Source organism: Ornithorhynchus anatinus, chromosome 5 (assembly GCF_004115215.2).
Source record: "Ornithorhynchus anatinus isolate Pmale09 chromosome 5, mOrnAna1.pri.v4, whole genome shotgun sequence".
Classification (NCBI taxonomy): domain Eukaryota; kingdom Metazoa; phylum Chordata; class Mammalia; order Monotremata; family Ornithorhynchidae; genus Ornithorhynchus; species Ornithorhynchus anatinus.
The window spans coordinates 43,107,322-43,124,627 of record NC_041732.1 but is presented as its reverse complement, the minus strand read 5'-3'; the positions used below and the strand labels follow the sequence as shown (position 1 = coordinate 43,124,627).

The 17,306-nt window shown below is 41.6% G+C and overlaps 1 protein-coding gene across 9 annotated transcripts in view; it reads left to right on the top strand.

Annotated features, from left to right (window-relative positions):
- The window catches only part of NRG1 (neuregulin 1), a 1,057,599-nt gene that overhangs the window by 924,557 nt on the left and 115,736 nt on the right, over nucleotides 1–17,306 (top strand). For 5 of the 9 annotated variants that reach the window (XM_003428417.4, XM_029065521.2, XM_001508459.5 and 2 more), the window contains exon 1: nucleotides 4,092–5,464. The exons of the other annotated variants lie outside the window; for them this stretch is intronic. In XM_003428417.4, the coding sequence (XP_003428465.2) occupies nucleotides 4,801–5,464 (664 nt within the window). In that variant the 5' untranslated portion in view covers nucleotides 4,092–4,800. Of the gene's footprint in view, nucleotides 1–4,091; nucleotides 5,465–17,306 lie in introns of those variants that run through there. 9 annotated transcript variants of the gene reach the window in all.

Here is a 17,306-nt window from a genome sequence, read left to right as displayed (position 1 = left end):
TGTGCCTCAGTTTCCTCATCTGTAAAATGGGGATGAAGACTGTGAGCCCCACGTGGGACAACCTGATTCCCCTGTGTCTCCCCCAGCGCTTAGAACAGTGCTCTGCACATAGTAAGAGCTTAACAAATACCAACATTATTATTATTATTAATAAGGTAGAACTGGAATGCAAGAGGCTCTGGTTCAAGTTCATGCTTTGCCATCAACCTTCTTCATGGCTCTGTGCAAGTCACTTAATCCCTATGGATTATTGTGAAATTACCTGCCCTTTTGCCATAGTGATGTTGGGAGGTTATATAATATGGCCTAGGCAATGTGGTCTTGTGGAAAGAGCACAAGCCTGGAAGTCAGATGACCTGGGTTCTAATCCCGATTTTGCCACCTGCCTGCTGTGTGTCTTTTGGTAAGTCACTTAATTTCTCCGTGCTTCAGTTTTCTCATCAGTAAAATGAGGATGAAATCCTACTCCTTACTTGGATTGGCCCCATTTGTTATATGGGATTATGTCCAACCTGATTACCATATACACCAATGTTTAGTTCTGTGCTTGAAACTTAAGCACTTGATAAACAACCATAATAATATTTATTATTAGCTCATTCTGGGCTAATATTTATTATTAGCTCATTCTGGGTAAGGAATGTGCCCCCCCAACTCTGTTGTATTCTGCCAAGTGCTTAATACAATGCTCTGCACATGGCAAGCACTCAATAATTACCATTGATTGATTATTGATCTTTTAGAACTTTGGTACATAAAGGCATTATATAAATTCAAATCACTGTGATTGAGCTCAATTCTGTCACCTAAATTAAGGGGAAAATGGGCTCTTTAAATCCTCAGAGGGGATGAGGAGGTATCTTCCATTGCCCTAGCCACTTGTCCCCCACAGGAACTTGCCTAGGCACAGTGTGAGAGCACTGTGTCACATCTTTCTCATAGTCATGCACCAAGTGTTACAGGGACATCAGTGGGCATGCACAAGGCAAGACGGTAAGTGCCTCATGCCCTTAATTCTTTTATCAGCCCACCACTCCGTTCCGCTCTGACAGCTCAGTGAAGTGTAAAAGTCATGTTGGGCAAATGTGAACCTGGCAGCCATACAGTCTCTACTTTCAAAAGGAGCTTTGGGCCAGTTCCCTAACTGGAATCATCTAGAACCTGGCTCTGGATAAGACAAAGTCACAGAACAAGGGTTCTAGGGTAGTGTGTTTAGGTGGGGGTTGCCTCCTGCCTCTGCTGTCTGCTGACTGTAGTTGCCAGAAGCCTCAGCTTCACGTCTGCCATTTTACTCTGTTCCCAGGCCCTGGGCTGTATGCGTGGTATTTCTTTAAATGGCTGGTGGGCCACCCGCCTCCTATCCTCAGAAAATCCATTCATTGCTGGACAGCAGGGGCATCAGCATTCTCGTTAGGTGATTGTGAGATGTCCACAGCACATGGAGGGAGTGACATGGCTCCTAGGCCGGGAGGGGTTCTGTCTTGTGAAACAGGACTCTCTTAGGATATAACCAATTATGCCCCTTGAGGGCAGGAATCAGGTATGCCAATTGTAAAGTTCTCTCACAAGTGCTTAATACAATGTTCTGTGCACAGTAAGTGTTCAACCAATATTCATTCAATTGTATTTACTGAACGCTTACTGTGTATGTAAACTGTGAGGCTCACATGGGACAGAGACTGTGTCCAACATGATTAACTGATATCTACGCCAGTGCTTAGAACAGTAATTGACAAATAGTAAGTGCTTCACTAATACCGTAATTATTATTATTACTATTAGTCGATTGACTGATTTTATTGATTGGTGGACCGGAAGATAAGGGTGTCCGTAGTGATTCAGAAAGTTTCTGTCTGGCTTCTTAGGAATGTCAGCTCCTCAAAGGATGTTTTTGTGTTTTGACTGTTTTGTGCAGTGCTTAAGGCACTTGGGGGATATTGAGTATTATGCAAAAAGTGGTGTTCATTGGTATTTTAGGGATGCAAAAATTGGGGGAGAGTTCCATAAAAAGATCAAAAACTGGTCATCTGCAATCAATAAATCTTGCTATATAGGAAAACAAAGTACTGTAAAGAAATCCAACTGTAGAGATTCTATCTACAATCATTGCTTTTGTGATCAAAATCCTTTTGTCTCCCCATTTTAAAGGTCTGCATGTTTCTTTAATGAATAGGCTGTTAATAATCTTATCCATATTTAAAAGTTTTGCTCTCACTTTTATACCTCACATGAATACCAAAAATTGCATGAAAACTGAAATTAGATTGCAGTACTTTCCAAGACAGAGGGTAGCTACCGTAGGTAAATTTAAGGGTAACCCACTTCTCTGTAAGAATGCCAGTGTTTCAGTTACATTTATGCAAATTAGTTGGGTCATTTTTAAATTATAGGACTGCAAGCATATTTCTGGTATCAGCATCCTTTGAATCATTTATGGTAGAATAACTTAATTTAGAAAAATGAAATTGTTCTGATCTTGTGGACATTTAAATACCTTAAATATTTAAAAGGTAGAGAGATTGGGATATATGGAACAAATTATGTGCAGGAACTATCTTTGTAGACTATTGCTCTTAGGGAGCCAAAGATGCACTTTAGGTCAAAAACAGTATATCATGTCAGGCCACCCCGCCGCCCCCTGCCCCAAACAAAGCAGTTCCTAAGAAGCCATTGTGGATCTCCAGGCTCTCCATTTGGAGGATTAAGGGTTCATATAACACCCTAGGAAGTTTGCATTGACATGAAGGAAAGCAAAGACTCCATCACAGCTATTAGACCCTGTGTCTTCCATTACGGTCTTCCATGCTTTTGGAGATTTAACTACTTCTGTTTCCTAACATTATGAATATAAGAATAGAAACCACAGCATTACAGTAAGATGAAGGTTAACAAATCCCCTGCAAAATAAGGATTCTCATAGTGAATAATCATCTTTTTTCTGTAACACTGTGCATAAGGACATGAGTGTTTTGTAAGAGTACCTAGAGAAGTTAGATTCCTGCAGTCAGCCCCCATATAGGAGCAGGTTAAGGATGGAGATGTTTAACTCTTTCATTTCTGTAAGTTAAGTAAATCAAAAGCAGTTCTTTACCTTAATGCTGTTTTTCCTGAGTCTGTCTCTTTTTAATTAGGCTCTGGATGAGGGATGAGGGTCTTTGGATGGGGGTGGAGATGAGAGGAGGGAGTGGAGATACACAGAAGAAGAGTGTCACATACATGAGGGTGGGGAAGATTGAAGATTTTTTTTCTTCATAGGCTCCAAAGTATTCCATTGTTCAAAAGGGAATTAACAAAAGTCGATATTAGCCATTTGTCTCCTTAACAACTTGAATACATGGCTGTCCATCACTAGAATTATTTTTTTTTATTGCTGGTCAAAAATCAGGTAACAATACTGCTCTCAGTGAATTAAACATATTAAAGTGCTAGGAAAGAGTGCTATCTCCAGGCAGCAGGCAGGAAGAAATTGCAGTTGAAAAGCCTACTTCTCTGGGGAGGGATCAGATATCAGACTTTGCTGAGCCTCAGGTCCAACCCATAAGCCTACTACCTACATCCCCTCCCCATCTCAGCTTTGTTAGATTGCTAGAATCGATTGCTGGCTTCTTCTGACCTAACAGTAGAAGAAAGAGAGCAAGTCGGACAGAAGGAAAGCAAGGGAGAGAGGAGTGAGAGAGAGGAAAGCAGGGAGGGAAGAGAGACAGAGAGGTGAGATTAAGGGATAGAGGAAGTATGGGGGGGTGGGAATTAGGAGAAATTGCTGCCTGCCTGCTTCCCTTTGATTTGATGGCTTTTATTCCTTCTAATTGGATAAAATAGGAAGTCGCTGGCAGTTCTGTATTGCTGGGTATACAGAGCAGCCGTGTGTGTGTGTCAGTGTGTGTGTGTGTCTGTGTGTGTGTGTGTGTGTTTGTGTGTTTGTGTATGGGTGGAGGTTTAGGAAAGCAGAAGGAGTGGGAAAATAAATGAGAGTGTGCATCTAAAAAAGGGGAGAGAGATATAGAGAGAGAGACTGGGAAAAAAGAAGAGGAGAGAAAGAAAGTGAATGAGTGTTCAAGAAGGACAAAGAAGAGCAGGGTTGGGGGTGGGGAAAGGAGTTACCGCCCTCCTGGCACAGCTCTTCCTTTCAGATCTCCCTGTAATGATACTGTTTGCAGGGATGCTCGGAGAGCAGGCACCTGCTGCTCTGTAATGATTCAGCCTCTTTCAGCCGTCGCTTTAACACAACAGGATGCTGTTGCTACTGTCACTGCTGTATCTGCTGCTGCTCCTGCTGCTCCTGCTTCTGTTGCCGTTGTTACTGCTTTTGCTTTTGCTTCTCCTGCGTGACAGTTGTTTTCTTCATCTAAGCAGACACCAGCCTCAGATGCTAGAGGTGAGAAACCTGCCTTTCACTCTGGGCTACTGGTTCACTTAATTGAACAACAATTGGCACATATTTTTTTCCTTTTTTCTTTTTGGGCTTGTTTTTGTTTGTTGGCTTTTTGGGTTTTTTTGCCTCCCAATCCCTGGGAGAGGTGGGATGACTTGAGAGATAATTGAAAAAGACTGGAAGAGTGGCCCAGAAACAGAAGTTAAATAATTGGTAAACCCATATTTTTCTTAGTTGCTAGAAGAGGGGGAGCTTTTTTCTATTTTTTTCCCCTGCTTCTTCCTCTGCCTCCACCCTTCTTTCTGATCATGGTCTTGGACTTGAACTACTTAATTATTTCACCCTGTAAGATGCTGTATCATTTTGTTCCGGGGGGTTCTGCATGATAATGGTCCAAGAGTGAGTCCAGGCCTCTCGGAGGTGAGCCGATGGAGATTTATGCCTCAGACATGGCTGAGATAGCAGCCGAGAGTTTCCCCTGCCCCTCCACACAGCTGAGCCCAGATGCATCTCTCGACGGGCTCGCGGCGACTGAAGACATGCCGGGGACCCAGTCGGAGGATCGGAGAGCCCAGGGGATAGTGGGCCTCGCTGTCCCTTGCTGTGTGTGTCTAGAGGCAGAGCGGTTGAGAGGCTGCCTCAACTCGGAGAAGATCTGCATCGTTCCCATCCTGGCTTGCTTAGTCAGCCTCTGCCTGTGCATCGCCGGCCTCAAGTGGGTGTTTGTGGACAAGATATTTGAGTATGACTCTCCTACTCACCTCGACCCCGGGAGGATAGGTCAGGACCCTGTCATTTCTATGGATCCCACTGCCTCAGCAGCCTGGGCCCCTTCAGAGGGACAAACCTCACCTATCCCAGGAGCCCATCCCGAAGCCAAGGTTCAAGTTACAGTGCCAGGGGACAGTTCCTTGGTGCCCTCTGAGCCTTCAGGCCAGCCATCTCCGCAGAACCGTGTATTCGCTTTTTCTTTGCTGCCCTCCCCTGCACCCTCCTTCCCTCCACCCACCCTGGATCCTGAGGTGAGAATGCCCACGACAGCATCTCAGCCACAAACCACAGAAACCAATCTCCAAACTGCTCCAAAACTTTGTAAGTAAAAAAAAAAAAAAAAAGGACTGAGTGAGGTAAAAGGGGAGGGAGGAATGTAAGGTGCACCCCTTTCTTTCTGTAATGTTAGTTGTATGTTTGTGTTTAGATGAACTGGGGGTGGGGAGACCCAGGTTGCAGTTGAAAGAGATGGGTAAAGACAGCCCATGACTTGTGCTAAAAGAAAGAGGAGGGAGTGCCATGGTGTTGGGCAGATTCAGTGCGCTACCAGAGAGTAGCTATCTGTAGTTCTGCAATCTGGCTGGCTGTCAAGCTTTGGAGGGAGGGGATCCATAAACATCCCTAAGTCTTTGCAAGTCATTTTAGTACATGATCTGCATGTAAGAATGAGATTCTGCATGTTTTACACTGTCTTTCTTACATAAATTGGCAGTGTTTTTTGATGTTTGACTTTGCACACTATGTCTATCATTTTCATATTCTCCTTTTCCCCTCCCTGGTTTAAATTTCTCATACCCTTTTCCCATTCCCTTCTCTAGCTTTTTCTGTCTCTCCCTCTTCCCTCTCCCCCTGCCCTGCAACCTTCCTCACTGCAGTAACTGCAATCTGCCTCTGTTTCCCTTAAGGATTACTTATGTATTTTACTTGATTCTTGTCTTGATGAAAAGTAGCCTTGATGCCTTCATCAAATTGAAAAATAAAAAATCTGCATTGTTCAGATTTCCATTGCTGAAATGAAGTGCCAGAACTCTAGACACTTCACACAGTTTACAGAAGTGTTAATACAACAGTTACTAGCCTGGTTTGTCTTTTATTCAGAATGCAGGACCAATCTGCATCGAAAAACTCATAGCTTTCTGCCTTCTCCTGGCAAATGTTTAAGGAGCTTCCTTGGCAGTCATTATAAAGTACAGGAGGCATTTATAGAGTAAACAGTTTTTTGGACATGTGTCATTTTGACCTGTCAGATTGCAGGAACTTGGTTTAATAGCCTGCGAATTGTGCCCACATGCTTATAAAAAGAAACAGAAGTCTGCTACTGAGCTGCAACACAGGCCCAATGCATATAACATAAGGTTGAGAGTGATGAAATCATGCAAAGTCACTTGTTAAAACTTCCAAAAGGAATAGAATATTCTATTTTTTCTTGCTTCATTTTTTCCTTCCTTTCAGCTTTTATATTCCTCCCCATTTTTCTTTCTTTGCTATCTCTCCCAACCCCTCACTGACCCTCATCTCTACCCCTCTCTGGAACTGATGAAGGCTTACTTGGTAGTGAAATAAGGTAGGAAACAGAATATTTTAAACACATCTAAATATTTCAGGGTTTTCAGATATCATTTTAGAAGGAGAAAGGGGAAGTCTGCTACTATGATTCCCTCAACTCTCAGCATTTCTACTGAAACCTATGAGGCCCCCAAACCTTCTCAGAGAATTACGACCAAGAATAATGACCAATAGTTGCCTATTGTATTGAAATTAGAAAATTCTACCTCTCTGAAGTGCGTTTAAGGATCATTTTGGGAAGATCAGCACTGCATTGCTTGTGACAACAAAGTTTAGTGAGGGGTTTTTTTTCAGGTATAATTGGCTGTAGAGCTCCTTTTTGAGCCTTCAAATCCCTTGGGTATCATTACAGGTCTGACAGTCATCACTGCAATTCACCACCTCTCCCACCTAGCAAAGTGACTGAGAAATAATTTTACTGAGAAGAGATTATTTTTTCTATTAAAAGCAAATGCAGATTATGCAGATTATGCAAAAAGGCCAAATTCACCTTGGTGGTGGAGAGTGTTGCTCCTCCACCTGGTAATTGGAAACACAAATCTTGAAGTCTAGGCTGGCTCCTGATCTGTATGATAGGCTGCAAAGTGCATTTCTGCTGAGACAAAAATGACAGATCTCTGAAGGTCCTTTCCAGTTGGACTATTCTGTAATGTAATGAAGGGGACAAAATGCCCATCACTGAAAATATACTTTCATTTAATTATATTCAATTGTATTTTTTGAGCCCTTACTATGTGCAGAGCACTGTACTAAGTGCCTGGAAAGTATTTTATTGAGCAATAGAGACAATCCCTGCCCACACCAGGCTTTGTTAGAGGAATATTCATGAACTCTCTAATTGTGAAGTGAAATTAGAGACCTGATAAGGTTATTTTTCCTCTCAAGGATTTTAGGAGATTTGACTTCTCAGGTAGTTTTTTTTAATTTTTTATTTCTTTTTGGCTGAGGAAGAGGATTGATTTTTATAGTATCTTTAAGGGCAGGGAATGTATCTGTTATATTATTGTGTTGTTCTCTCCCAAAAGCTTAGTACAGTGCTCTGCAGAAAGTGCTCAGTAAGTACGATTGATTGACCTATAATGAGAGGTAAAGTTTTAGTTGCCTGAAAGGATTGGGGTGGCAAGTTACAGGCTGATGGACAGCTGCAGCATTCGGAATCCTTTCAGAAATGAGAATCAAAGGCCAGGTTGCAAAATAGCTGCCAGGATCTCTAGAGTGAAGGTCAGTGAAACCAAGACTCCTGAAAACCTTTGAAACCTTGAAACCCACAAAACCCTAATTTGGGGTTGTTTAGTTTGGCTTGTTCTTTGAAAAGTTTTATCACACTAAAATATTAACCCTTCTTAAGGAGGAGAGTGGTACTCTTTCTTTTCAAGAAATTTTGGGTGTTCATTTTTGCATTTGTTGCTTTTTTGCATTTGTGTGTTTGTGTGAGAGAGTATTTTTAGTTGTGGGAATATCAGAGGCAAGGAGAAAAGACTTGTAAATTGGATTGTCATTTTTGCATCTCATTAACTATGTTTTTCCCCAGCTGAGACATTATCATTTATTCCCAGAAAGGAAAGGGGCTTTTCAACTACTACTTTTTTTTTTTTGCTTGAACTAAGAGCTGTCATGGTTCATATTCCATGATTGACAAATCATGTCTGAAGCAGGCCCTTCAGTGGATTTAAGAATCCTTTATTTCTATTTACCTTTCTATCTGTCTCAGCATATTCAGCATATTATGTTCAGAGCTATATTCTTCAAGGTCATAGTCTGTTGAGAGCTAATTGATTCTTCTTTATCCTGGAGACTGAGACAGAGAGTGGAAGAGAGAGACAATCCCAGTAATTGTGTCTGCAATGTTAGTCCCCAAACCAATCTATGTTTTATCATTATGGTTTGCATTGTATCAATATTAGAATTACTCTCTTCTTTTGTGACTCTCCATTTAATATTCAAATCTTCTTTTGTCCTTATTGGAATAGAAGTTAAAAATCTAAATTTTAAACTAGTCCACATGTAAAGCAGCCATTCCAGTTTATCCAAAGTTGGTGTTTCTCCTAAACAAGCTAATTTAATTTACTTTCACCATATTGGTTCATGTAAAACTTTGGGTTTTTTGAATGATAATTCAACACCAAAACAGCAATACATTTTTTTAAATATAATTTCTCATTATGAATTCAAGTACCTTTTTGGTTATGTTTCCACAGAACTGTAATGATTGTTTCCATAATAATAGCTTGTTGATTATTTAGCTCCTAGTCATATAATACTTGAACTATTTATGCCTTTCACCTTGCAGTATTTTAAATCAGCTTTTACTTACCATGAAAATGGAAAACATTGGTGAGTCTTTAAAACTGTTTTAGTACTGGAGGGAGATGGAGGATCGGGAGTGAAATAAAGAAAATCATGAACTCAAGATAGCAATGTGGTAGCCAGAAAGTTCTGGCACCACCAAGAGAGACATATATTTTGGTTGTTAGAATGTTAGAAGTTACAACTTCCTTTGACAGGTAGTGTTTAGGTGTTTTCAGTTTTTGCTAGGTGATTTGGCTTTTCATGTCACAAATGAGAAGCCGCATGGAGTAGTGGTAAGAGCACAGATCTGGGAGTCAGAATGTCGTGGGTTCTAATCCTAGCTCTGCCACTTGTCTGCTCTGTGACTTTGGGCAAGTCACTTCACTTCTCTGTGCCTCAATTACCTCATCTGTAAAATTGGGATTGAACTGTGGGCCCCATGTTGGGCATTCATTCATTCATTCATTCAGTAGTATTTGTTGAGGGCTTACTATGTGCAGACCACTGTACTAAGCGCTTGGAATGTACAATTCGGCAACAGATAGAGATAATCCCTGCCCATTGATGGGCTTACAGTCTGGTCGGAGGTGACAGATAAAAACAAGACAATAGCAGTAAATAGAATCAAGGGGATGTACACCTCATTAACAAAATAAATAGGGTAATAAAAATATATACAAATGAGCACAGTGCTGAGGGGAAGGGAAGGGATGGGGGAGGAACAGAGGAAAAGGGGGGAAAGGGGGCTTAACTGAGGGGAGGTGAAGGGCGGCAGAGAGGCAGCAGAGAGAGCAGAGGGAAAAGGGAAGCTAAGTCTGGGAAGGTCTCTTGGAGGAGGTGAGCTCTCAGTAGGGCTTTGAAGAGGGGAAGAGAGTTTGGCGAGGTGAGGAGGGAGGGCATTCCAGGACAGCGGGAGGACGTGGGCCAGGGGTCGACGGCGGCATAGGCGAGAACAGGGGACGGTGAGGAGGTGAGCAGCAGAGGGGCAGGAACTGTGTCCATCCTGATTTGCTTGTGCCAAAGTAAGTGCTTAGCAAATACCGCAATTATTATTATTATTATTATGTGGCATAGAGACTGTGTCTAAACTTATGGACTTGTATCAATGCCAGCCCTTTGTACAGTGCCTGGTACATGGTAAGTCCTTGCCAAATACCTCAAAAAAAAAAAAGACTTACGAGTGTACCTTATGGCAAGCTATTGTTAAAAAGTGATAATATGACTCAGTGCCATTGGAACATTGAAAGGTTCATCAGGGTGATGAGTTAAATGTACCTGGGATTTCTTTTTTGTAAATTACCGACGCCTTTATTTGCAGTTCGAGGGATCCTCCCTGAAACCACTCTGCAAGTGCATAGACAGCATTCCCAGTGTTTGAGTCCAACCAGATCCCTTCACTGTGCTGTGCCATTTTAAAGACTTCCTAGTCTAAGGGCTCTGATAAATGATTAAGGATGGCAGTAGTAAGGAAGTCACACTAGAGGCACAGAGTTTGGTAGAGGCAGTGGGGACAAACAGTTGAATTCCCCCATGGGAGTTTGGGAGAGGCTAGGAAGGAAGACCATCTGGGGTCTGGCTTGGCTAGCCTTTTCCTCCTTCCACTATTGGTTGGCTTACCTTCTGAGTTGGGCCTTTCTCTCTATTGCTCATGCTTCTTATAGGAAGGCATGCCCAGGAGTTTCTGATAATCAAGCTGCATTCTTTCTGCAGAGATCAAATAAATCGTTCTTTGACTGCACCTAGAAAGCAAGGCTTGAGATTGGCCTAATTTACTTTAATACCAAGTTCTGGTGTCTCCTTCACAGGGCTACCAGTCAGGTCAGAAAGGCCTAGACCCTGTTGGCCTCAGTTGAGTTCACCTCCACCAGTTTAGCCTTTTCTTAAATCTGCTTCACTTTCTAGGGCAAACTGTTCTTTGTTTCTATCAAGGTATCAAGTCCTTTGAGAGGCATTTTCTCTTTCTTTACCTTTCATCCATTGTTACCTCTTTTTACTTATACCTTCTAATAATTGTGTGTTTGCTAAGTGTCTGTCAAGAATTGTTCTAAGTGCTGGGGTAGATACAAGAAAATCAGGTCCCACAAGAGGCTCACAATCTAAGTAGGAGGGAGAATAACTATTGAATACCCATTTTATAGATGAGGTAACTGAGGCATAGAGAAGTTAAGTGACTTACCCAAGGTAACACAGCAGGAACAAAGAAGAGTTGGGATTAGGACCCAGGTCCTCTGACTCCCAGACTCATGCTCTTTCTACTAGGCCACAATGGAAAATTTACACCAACTCTAGGTGACTTGGCAGCCATTAGTGGGTTGGATTATATCCTATAAAGTCTGTCTATTGATTGAGTGCTTAAGCTCTTCAGTCATTAAGTTTAATTTTTAATTAATTTTACATACAGTATTATTATTGATGTATTTATATTAATGTCTGTCTCCCTCTAGACTGTAAGCTTATTGTGGGCAGGGAATGTATCTACCAACTGTGTTGTACTATACTCTCCCATGCTCTTTGTACAGTGCTCTGCACACTGTAAATGCTCAATAAATATCATTGATCAATTGATTGATTAAAAAACTTAGGTATCAAAGGAGCTTCTACTGTTGCAGAACACTTAAGGCTTGTGCCATTTGAAAACACTAAAGAAATCCTTACATGAGTAAAATTAACTTCCTTGAACCAAATAATATGTATTTACAATTTCCCTGGGAACTGTGGGTGAGAGGGACACCCACTGTGAATATTCAGACCTAGCTTGGACGAAAGTGTTGCAAACACACACTAATCAGCACAGCATTTCAATTTATAACAATCGTCCTATACAATCCTCCTTTGTTGACTTTTCAAAGCCTTAGAATATAAGAGGTTGGACTCAGTACTACTTATTGGTATATCTTATTTACATGAAGTTTGTTGGCAGTATTTATCATACAACTCTTCATAAATGAAACCTCTCTTTTCCTCTTATAAATGTTCTTATGGCTTCTGAAAAGTGAAGATTAGTTTGGGTCTCTAGGAAAGAGAGCAGGTCGGTGAGTAGGGAAGCAGCATGGCATAGTGGTTACAGTATGGGCCTGGAAATCAGAAAGTCATGGGTTCTAATCCTGCCTCTACTACCTGTCTGTTGTGTGGCCTTGGGCAAGTCACTTCACTTTTCTAGACCTCAGTTACCTCATCTGTAAAGTGGGGATTGAGACTGGGAGCCCCATCTGAGATAGGAACTGTGTTCAACCTGTTTTGCACATATCCACCCCTTTGCTTAGTACAGTGCCTGACACATAGTAAGTGCTTGACAGTACCACAATTATTATTAAGCAAAATTTAAATCTTACGTTAAAATTAGAGCCCTAGATACAGAGTTCTAATTATAAATAGTCAATTACCTTAAAGTTTTCTGATGAGAAAAGCTGGACGCATAGCAGCCTAAGTATTGTTCGGAAGTGTTTTTGCCATTTTTTCAGTGTGCCTCCCAGGGCCAGGAAAGGGATGTGTTCAGGACAAAGGTTATGCTACTTTGCTCAGAGTTGGAATCTAGCCAGCTAGGGGATGGAAAGCAGAATTGGTGGTAGAGAGCTGGTTTGAGACCTAGTGTTGGAGCTGCTATCTCAGGCCTGGGAAGTGGTGAGAGAAAGTTCTCAGAAAAGGAAGTCATTGTAGCCTCTACCAGGTCTATATGGGGGCTTTTGCAGGTTGTTCTTCAGGGAACCCTCACCCATTGGTTCCCCCAGCCTCTTAAAAATGCCCTGTTCTAAACTATAAGCTTGTTGTGGGCAGAGAACATGTTAGTGCATGGTTGTACTGTACTCTCCCAAGCATTTAGTACAGTGCTCTGCACACAGTAAGAGCTCAATAAATATGATTTGATGAATGAATGAATGAAGTGTGTCCCAGTGCCTGGTCAGCCCAGATAGGGCATGCCTTCAGGAGTAAATATTTGGGGAACATTATAACTGTGGTATTAGTTACATGCTTACTGCACGCCAGGCACTGTACTAAGCTCCGGAGAGGATACAAGCAAATTGGGTTGGACATGGTCCTTGTCTATGTAGGGCTCACAATCTCAATCCACATTTAACAGATGAGGTTACTAAGGCACAGAGAAGCAAAGTGACTTGCCCAAGGCCACACAGCCGAAAAGAGGTAGAATTGAGATTAGAACCCATGACCTTTGGACTCCCAGGCCCGTGCTATATCCACTGAACAGAATGTGCGTGGGGGAGGAGGGCACAAAGGGCATAGTGGAGCCATAACCTAGTAAGGGCAGAGCTAGAGCAGGGATCCTGAGATAGAAGAGGTAAGGAGAGTTGAAAAGGGGAAGAAAGGAAAAGGGGAAAATGAGAAAGGACAATAAGAAAGGATAGAGAAGAAAAGGAATAGATAGAAAAAGAGAAGTGGAGGAAGGAGAATGGTGTGAAAAAGAAGGATGAGGGAAATGATGGGCACTTACGATTTCCTCTGTCCTGTTTACTGCCTCTATCTGCCACTTCAGCTACCTTGCCCCAGCAGTCAAGCCACTGTACTCCCTGCCACTCCTCTCTGTCCCCATCCCAAGCCAGGTGGTGCTGGAGGGATGAGCCAGGGGTGATTGTGGCTGCCTGAAATCCAGCTCTCTCTGCCATGAATAGCAATTCCTAGGTTGGCAGAAAATAATCATCTGCTTCAAGGGAGTAGCCATATGGGTCAGCCCAAATGGGATAATAAAGGAGGATGGCCACCACTCTTGAGTTCTCCAGTGCATCCCCACATACGTTAGGAGTTTCTGCTTAGGACGCATTGCCTTGGTCAGTGACAATGTGAAGGTGGAGTAGGTAGAGTCTATCTGCTTACTAGCCACCTCCAGGTCTCAAATCAACCTTGAGCCAGATTTGTTGCCTCTTCATCTAAATATTTAATTTTTATTACTTTGTAAATGCCAGTTATAGCTTAAAATGAGTGAGTTTGGTCATGTTTTGTGCATGTATAAGTGGGGAGAGAAATGCACATCATTTCATTTAAAAATGTAATTGTTTAGATTAGTATTTTCCAAGGTTAATCAGAGAACACCATTTTTTTCCTTCGCAGTTCCTGCTTTTTTTTTTCTAATGGTAATCGTTAAGTGTTTACTATATGCCAGGCACTGTACTAAGCACTGTGGAGGATAGAGAACACCATTTTTTTCCTCCACAGTTCCTGCTTTTTTTTTCTAATGGTAATCGTTAAGTGTTTACTATATGCCAGGCACTGTACTAAGCACTGTGGAGGATAGAAGCTAGAGGACATAGTCCATGTCCCATGTGAGGCTCACGGTTTCAATTTTCATTTTGCAAATGAGTTAAGGCAGAGATAAATTCAGTGACTTGCCCAAGATTTGCACAGCAATTAAGGAGCAGAATTCAAACCCAAATCCACTGACTCTCAGACACATGTTCTTTCCACTAGGCCATGCTGCTTCTCAGACCACCCCATTTGCTTTGTAAGATCTTGGAGTGCAGAGCTTGTGTGTCTTAGTTCTACTGCACTCTTCCAAGTCTTTAGTTCACCTTCATACTCAGTAGGCTCTCAGTAAATGCCAATGATAATGAAGATGGCTGTGGAGTGTAAGTAGAAGAAAAAGTTACAAAGCTAGCAGGTGGACAGGCAGGAATAGTTACCACTAATTTACCAATTTGGAATCTAACTTGAAATGAATGATTTCCCCACTATGGACGGAGAGTAATCTTGGTGTAGTTATTGGCCAAATAACATTTAATCCTTTTTTCAGTCTATTAAATTATTTGCATAGATGCCTCATATTTATTTCTCATTATTGGCCTAGTTTTAAAATGTACAACTTGGTAATTACAGTAGTGGTTGTAGCAAAATGTTCTTGAAAACTTCCACTCTCAACCCAGTGGCCTATTTACTTGAAAATTTCATAAGATGAATAAGAAAGTGAAGAAGCTCAGAAAATTATTTGCTGCGAAAGAACAATCATATCCTATCACCTTGATCACTTTGAATAATCAGAGAATAAAGGAAAAACTACTTTTCCTTGAAGATGCCAGTCTTCAGTGTCTTTAAAGATTGACCTTGATTTAATATGCATTCTGCATAAGAAATGTGTCTCTGTATAAAGAAGTGGGCATGGTTCTTGCCCAGCATTTACTTTACAAAAAGGCCAGTAATCAGGATCAAATATGTTTAGATGCATTTATTCTGCAACACACAACTGGAAAGATATAAATGAAACCTTTTATGTCCAGATCATCTATACTCTCACTAATGGAAATGCAATGGATTTGCTGCAGAAACCCAACTCTAAATCAATATGAAAGCAGTGAGGCAGCTACTTGAGAGAGAAGCATTGGATACCTATCTGCAGCAGCCCCCTACCTGTGCACAATCTCTTCTGAATGTTTAGTCGAAAAGGACAGGTAGGGATAATAAAAGAGGTTGGAAGGTGCTAGAAGACTCCTTGGAGAATATATTTTCCCTGAAAAATACTGAAATTAGAGGACTTTACATCCTGGAATTTTAGATGTCGGGTACTCAGGCATCTGGGTACTGCTTTTCTTTAGAGACCTGAACTGAGCTTTGGTTCTATTTTCAGAAGCTATTCCTTTGTAAGAAGTAGTGCCAAGCCAAAGCAAAGAAGAAGATTCTCGAGTGCTCTTTTATGCTAATCTTAAAAAGAAATGTGATTTCCCAGTAGGAAAAGCCAAACCTTTCTTGACACCAAAAGCTATAAGCCAAGCTTCAGAAGCTGTTATGTGCTTCAAACATGCAGCCCTACACCGCATATTTTACGTGATTGTAGTTATCCATTCCTCTGCATAGAGTAACTCTGCATAAAGACTATTGCCTTTAAGGCACTCCATCAGTCAATCTTTTTTTACCAGCTCTCTTCTCCTACTATATTCTAACTTTCCTGCTCAGTTCTTCCCAAGTTAACCTTCTCACTGTGTACCATTTTTGACCCTTCCACTTCTGGAAACCTTGCTCATACCATTCTTCCTCCTTGGAACTTCCCTCCCTCCCCTTCAGCCTTTCATATGGAACAGATCATACCTTGCCTCATCTTCAAAGTCTTCCTGAAAATCCACATCCTCCAGGAAGCAGTCCCTGATTACCTTCATCTTGTCTGCTGTGTGAACTTCATTGAGTCACTTAATTTTTCTGTCCCTCAGTTCCTTCATCTGTAAAATGGGGGTTAAATCTTACTCCCTCCTATTTAGAGTGGGAGTTCCAAGTGGAAAAGGGACTCTGTCCCACCTGATTAACGTCTATCTACCCCAGTACTTAGAACAGTCCTTGGCACAAAGTAATTTTATCAAGAACCATAATTAATTTTAAACTTAGCCATTTGTGCACAAAGTGTCAGAGATTGAGTGGAATGTTTTTCCTTCTGTGAAGCTCATCATCATCAGCATCGTCAGTGGTATTCATTGAGCACTTACTATATGCAAAGCACTGTACTCAGTGCTAGAAAAAGTACAACAGAGTTGGCAGACGTGCTCCCTACCCACAGTGACATAATATGAAGGGATAAATGTGGAGACTTTTGTTTGCTGATTTATAATGCAATTTGAAATTTATTTGAAACTGTCCAGTATAGTAGGTATTAAAGTGGTTCGCTTAAGGCATTTGGGAACCAGGTGGGTTCATTTCATCTGAGGCTCTGCTGTTCCTCTTGCCTTATTACCCAACCCTCTGGTTGGGATTATTTTCAGGACTCCTCAAATAAACATTGCATTTCAGATCTGATTATTGTGGTGGTGTTTTGTGGAGCAGTGAGAAGGAGCTGGAAAATGCATCAGGGGAAAGAGAGCTGGTACTAGATACGTCTTTTGTTTTTGGCAATTGCACCCTGTCAGGGGCATCTAGCACTAACTATCCAGTAGAGAAGATATTCTTTTCACTGTTAATTATCAGTTTTCTGGGCAAACTGGGTATAGGATAGAATGAGTAAATTTAATTCAGCGATGATGGAAAAACTGTATTGTAACCAATAGCTTCCAACCCAGATGCTAAGAAGCAATATAATTGCCTGGTTTGAATTTTACCCACTCTTCCTTCTCTTCCTCCATCTTCTGGTAATGTGTGTACGGGCGGTAATGAGCAATGAAATAGCCAAGAGACAAACAAAGATGAGGAGGAAGGGGAGCAGAGCACTGTACTAAGCACTTGGGAGAGTATAATACAACAGAATTAGCAGAAACGTTCCCATCTCATAATGGGTTTATAGTCTAGAGGGGGAGGCAGGCTTATAACAGAGATGATAGACATGTTCTTGGCCCACAGTGAGTTTGCAACCTAGGGGATATGGCCAAAGCAATACATCAAAAATGAA